This window comes from Nothoprocta perdicaria, unplaced genomic scaffold (genome assembly GCF_003342845.1).
Source record: "Nothoprocta perdicaria isolate Ctin4 unplaced genomic scaffold, notPer1 scaffold_589, whole genome shotgun sequence".
NCBI classification, from domain to species: Eukaryota; Metazoa; Chordata; class Aves; order Tinamiformes; family Tinamidae; genus Nothoprocta; species Nothoprocta perdicaria.
Genome location: NW_020455853.1, coordinates 15354 through 20817, shown reverse-complemented (window position 1 = coordinate 20817; position 5464 = coordinate 15354). Strand labels below are relative to the sequence as shown.

The following is a 5464-nucleotide window of genomic DNA, read 5'->3' as shown; positions in this document are numbered from 1 at the left end:
GGGTGATGCTCAGGACAGGGTGATGCCCAGGGTGGGCGATGCCCAGGGTGGGTGATGCTCATGGTGGGTGATGCTCAGGACAGGATGATGCTCAGGACAGGGTGATGCTCAGGGTGGGTGATGCTCAGGACATGGCCACGCTCAGGATGGGTGGTGCCACCCAAGCCGACAGCAGGCTCCCTGTCCCAGCCCCCTCGCTGTGCGGGGGCTCCGCCGCGGTGCCCGCGGCCGCGGCGGTTGGGAGCAGAGCGGCCCCGGCTCCGCTCTGCTCAGAGCCTCCCCCTGCCCCAGTGTCCCCTGTACTGCAGTGGCCCGGGTGGTGCACGAGCGGCCGAGGGTGCCCGGGCTCCTGCCGTGCACGGCAGCCCCGAGGCTGTGCATGGGCACTGCCGGTGCCCCCGGGATGCCCCTCTCCTCCCGGGAGCGGTTTTTCCCTCTGCGTTTCCTCTCCGAGCTCCCTCTGCCCCAGTGTATCCCAGTGGCTCCGCGGTGCCGCGCGGGATGGGCCCAACCGGCTGCGCGCGTCCGCCTGTGCGGGGAGCGGGTCGCGGTGTGCCCGCCGTGCCCGCACCGCCGCCCTCGTGCTTCCCTTCGCAGCCTCCCCTGGTCCAAGCCATCTTCAACCGCGATGTGGAGGAGGTGCGCACACTGCTCAGCCACAAGGAGAACATCAACGTCCTGGTGAGTGCGCCCGGGCCCTCCTGCCCTCGCCCGTGCCCCGTCCTTCCTCTGCTCCCTCGTCTTGTGCCACGGCGCCGGGCGCAGGTTTGCTCTTGCCTGGAGCAGGGGGGTTGGAGCCTCGGCTGCGCTTTGCTGCGCGGCTCCCTCCTCTTCCTCAGTGCTGCCCTCTGCGGAGCGGCATGTGCAGAGCTGCGGGCGTAGCAAAGCCGCGATGCGCCAGGCATGCCCGCGACACGGTGCCCGTGGGAGAGGTGCCTGTTCCTGGGACACGGCGCCCGTTGGAGCGGTGCTGGCTCCTGGGACACAGTGCCCATTGGAGCCCTACCGGCTCCCATGACACGGCGCCCGTTGGAGCAGTGCTGGCTCCTGGGACATGGTGCCCATTGGAGCGGTACCAGTTCCTGTGACACGGTGCCCATTGGAGCAGTACCGGCTCCCATGACACGGTGCCCGTTGGAGCGGTGCCGGCTCCCGGGACACGGTGCCCGTTGGAGCGGTGCCCGTTCCCCACTAGGCCTGTTCTGCTTCCGAGCCAGCCGTGCTGCTGGCCTTGGCCAAACCCTCCTGGGTCACCCTGTGCCACCCGCTCTGGGCAACCCTGCATGCGCAGGGGCTGCACTGGCGGATCCCTTCCAGCCTTAAGGATTCCGCTTGGGCGCTATCCTGCCGGAAGCCCAGGGAGCGTCGGGAGCGCCGGGCTCCGTCTGCCGAGCTCTGCTCAGCTGCCGCAGGACCAACCCACCGCCACCAGCGCTTCATTTCCTTCCCGTGCCCGTTTGGAAGCGGCCTGGCTGGGTTTCGCTTTCACATCCTCCCCCGGCTCTGCCGGCGCACCATGTGCAAAGACGGAGCCATCGTGGGTTCCAAAGCGCTGCTAACGCAATGAAAACCTGTTTGGGTTTTTGTTTTCCATACCCAAACACAGGACTGGGGGCCTGAGCTGAGCTGTGTCCTCCTAGTTCCCACTCGTTTGCTTAGCCCGGAGCGAAGGCTTCAAGGAAGAGGCTGCCCAGGGCCTAACCCTGAGCAAACAAAAGGGAAAGACGCTTTCTCTGTGGCCGGGGCGGTCTAAAATCGAGGGGTTTTTGCAGCTTCCTCGCCGCCCCCAGCGAGCTCGCGGAGCTGTCCCCGATTCTGAGGGGTTTTTATTGCTGGCCGCGAGCGTGCAGCGCGCGGCCGGGCCTCGTGCCGCGGATGGCGCCGCGCCTGGCGCGGGTTTGGTGGGTCTGGCAGCACCAGAGCGGGAGCCGCAGCCAGGGCGAAGAGCCCAGCCCCACGTCGCTCCCGCGGGCTCCGGGAGCCGCTTCCCCCCGCACCGAGGGAGCTCGGAGAGCGGAGCGAAGGCCGGGGTGCCCGGGAGCCTGGGACACAGGAGCCTGGGCGCAGCCGCGGGCGAAGGACCCTCCTCCGGAGCCAACGGGTGGGTTTTGTTCCCTCCGTCCCGCAGGACCAGGAACGGCGCACGCCGCTGCACGCTGCTGCCTACGTGGGGGACGTCGCCATCCTCGAGCTCCTCATCCTGTCAGGTGAGGGTGGCGGCGCCCTGCGCCGTGGGATCATCCCTGCTTGAGGGTGCAGAGCCATAGCACCCCTCTTTGGGGTCTGTCTGTGTCATCAGCTCTGGTTTAGGGGTGCGGAGCCATAGCACCCGTTCTCTGGTTTGGGGTGCAGAGCCATAGCACCCCTGTTTGGGGTCTGTGTGACCATCTCTGGTTTAGGGGTGCAGAGCAGTGGTTTTTGGTCACCCTCCAAGCACACGCGTGCTCGTGCCTGCACCAGAGCGGCTGCAGACAGGGAAAGGTTGGGAAATGCTGCCCTAATCCCAAGGGATGTTGGGAAATGCTGCCCTAATCCGAAGGGATGTGCTCACACCGGGGAACTTGCTGGGACGGAGGCAGCAGAGGCGGAAAGCAGAGCAGGGAAGGGCACTGGGTGCCCGCGACACCCGTGGCACCGAGGGTGCCCGAGACACCGGGCACTGCAGGGCGCTCCGGAGAGGCCATGTTCCCTGCCCCGTGGCAAGGGCTCAGTTCAGAAATAGGGCATTTTGCTAAAAAATGGGGACTTTTGCCGCGTTTAGGCGGCTGCCGCTGAGCGCCCGCGCCCTCCTTCCCTTCGCCAGGTGCTAACGTCAACGCGAAGGACACCGTGTGGCTGACCCCGCTGCACCGCGCGGCGGCCGCGCGCAACGAGGTACGTGAGCTCCCGCCGCCCGTTCGGGCAGCGCTATCCCAGGGGGCTGCGATTCCCAAAGGGGAGCTGGGCAGGGTGCCCATGCTGCCCTGGCTCTGCAGGCGGGAAGCAGCGTGCGGGCTCTGCCCGCGGCATCCTCCTCCCTGCCTTTCCCGTCTTCCCGAGGGATTTATCCAATCCAGCTTTGCATCTCGTTGAGGGCTCGGCGGGCTCTGCCCCTCTCCCCGGGAGGTGATTCCAGTGCGTCCCGTTGGGGAGCTTCCCTGCCGCTCTGCTTCTGGGGGATTGTCCCGCTTGGTCCTTGCACAATGTTGGTCCTTGGTCCTCGGTCCAAGGACATACGTTGGTCCCTGTGTGTCCCTCCCTGGGCCCTTCACACCCCGGGAGTTGCGGCCAAGTGCTCGTTGCTTGTCGGGTCCCATGGCACCGTGCCCGTTGCGCCCGTTGCACCCGTTGCACCCGCTGTCTTGCCCCTTCACCCCTCTGCTGGGGGACGAGCCCTGCCGGAGTGCTGGGGCGCTCGGGCAGGCTGCTCAGCGCTCCTCTCCCCTCGCCTCCGGGCAGAAAGCACTTCACCTGCTCCTGAAGCACTCGGCAGACGTCAATGCCCGCGACAAGTACTGGCAAACGCCGCTGCACGTGGCCGCTGCCAACCGGGCCACCAAGTGCGTGGAGGCCATCGTCCCGCTGCTGAGCACCGTCAACGTGGCGGACCGCACGGGCCGCACGGCGCTGCACCACGCCGTGCACAGCGGCCACCTCGAGGTACGAGCCGTCCTGGCACCTGGGCGCAGGCACCCGAGTGCTCGTGGGGCACCGGGGAGCCCCGTCCCGCTGCTCGGGGTGCCCGTGGCCAGGAGGGAGCCGGCAGCCCTGCCTCCCTCTGCTTGTCCCCCATCTGCAGATGGTGAACCTGCTGTTAAACAAGGGGGCCAGCCTGAGTACCTGTGACAAGAAGGACCGCCAGCCCATCCACTGGGCAGCTTTCCTGGGTAGGTTTGGCCTCCGCGTGGCCGCCGCGCTTGCCCGGGGCCCCGGCTTAACGCACGCGTCTCGCGCAGGGCATCTGGAGGTCCTGAAGCTGCTGGTGGCCCGGGGCGCCGACGTGGCGTGCAAGGACAAGAAGGGCTACACGCTGCTGCACACGGCGGCAGCCAGCGGGCAGATCGAAGTCGTGCGGCATCTGCTGAGGCTGGGAGTGGAGGTGAGGCCGGCTGCGCGCGCCGGGGCCGTGGCGGGGCCGCTCCGTGGCCGGCTCCGCCTGAAGCCCCCGTTCCTCTGGGATTTGCTGCTCCCGCAGATCGACGAACCAAATTCCTTCGGTAACACTGCACTTCACATTGCCTGTTACATGGGCCAAGACGCCGTGGCCAACGAGCTGGTCAACTACGGCGCCAACGTCAACCAGCCTAACGAGAAGGGCTTCACCCCTCTGCACTTTGCTGCCGTCTCCACCAACGGGGCCCTGTGCCTGGAGCTCCTCGTGAACAACGGAGCCGACGTCAACTTCCAGGTGGGGCGCGGAGGGGCCGAGCGCGCGGCGCGGGGGCCGTGCTTGGCGCCGAGCCCAGGGTGGCTCGAGCGCCCGGCGCGATGCCCCCGTCTGCTCCCTGCAGAGTAAGGAAGGGAAGAGCCCTTTGCACATGGCTGCCATCCACGGCCGGTTCACGCGCTCGCAGATCCTCATTCAGAACGGTACGTGGCTGCCTCCTCTCGCCCGCTTTGCCCTCTGCTCCTCTCGTGTTCCTCAGCACCCGCCTCCAGGGCCTCCCCGCTCGCTTAGCACCTGCCTTTGCCCCCGTGCTTTGCCCTTGGGCCCTTTGCCAGGGCTGGCGGGGGCTGATGGAGGCCGTCAAGGGCAGCTAAGTGCCGACTGGGGAACAAATTCCAGGCAGGTCACAACTGCCGTGGCCAGAGAACGTTCCCACCGCCACGGCCAGCCCTGAAAGAGTATTGCTGCAGACCTGGCACACGCGCCAGGGCACCTGCAGGCCTCAGCACAGCCCCCGGCCCCAGTGCCCAGCGCCCGCAGGGCCCAGCGGGGCCCTCGGCGCAGAGAGCGGCTCGGGCTGCTCTGTGCGACGCTTGGGGTCTCGGGGCTGTCCCCAAGCAAGCGGCAGGACAGGATGGGGCAGTGGGAGCAGCCTGCGCTGCTCGTGCGACCCGTCCTGCTGCAACGAGCCCCTTGTAGACCAGGAGCGTTGCTGGGACTTGGACACCCCCAGCAAAGTGCTTGGCTTTTCCTTTCTAGGCAGCGAGATTGACTGCGCTGACAAATACGGCAATACCCCCCTCCACGTTGCTGCTAGATATGGCCACGAGCTGCTAATTAGTACTTTGATGACGAATGGTGCTGACACTGCAAGGTACGAAAGCCCCTTCCCCTCCGCGTGCCGCGCTGGAGGCTGCAGGAGCCGTCGCCGTCGCCTGCCCGCCCCGTGCGGGACGGAGCCTCTCCTGACTCCCTTCTCGTCCCCCGGCAGGCGTGGGATCCACGACATGTTCCCTCTGCACTTAGCTGTTCTCTTTGGATTCTCAGACTGTTGCCGTAAGCTACTTTCCTCAGGTGAGCGGCTGTGGGTGCCGTGGC

At 67.1% G+C, this 5464-nt stretch overlaps 1 protein-coding gene across 1 annotated transcript in view; it reads left to right on the top strand.

Annotated features, from left to right (window-relative positions):
* The first annotated feature begins 599 nt into the window (after nt 1-599).
* Nucleotides 600-5464, top strand: part of ANKRD52 (ankyrin repeat domain 52) — a 16367-nt gene continuing 11502 nt past the window's right edge. The window contains exons 1-10 of the mRNA XM_026048946.1: nt 600-681; nt 2129-2207; nt 2804-2874; nt 3439-3639; nt 3779-3866; nt 3936-4078; nt 4175-4387; nt 4491-4569; nt 5126-5240; nt 5358-5440. Of these exons, the coding sequence (XP_025904731.1) occupies nt 3779-3866; nt 3936-4078; nt 4175-4387; nt 4491-4569; nt 5126-5240; nt 5358-5440 (721 nt within the window). The 5' untranslated portion in view covers nt 600-681; nt 2129-2207; nt 2804-2874; nt 3439-3639. The remainder of the gene's footprint in view (nt 682-2128; nt 2208-2803; nt 2875-3438; nt 3640-3778; nt 3867-3935; nt 4079-4174; nt 4388-4490; nt 4570-5125; nt 5241-5357; nt 5441-5464) is intronic.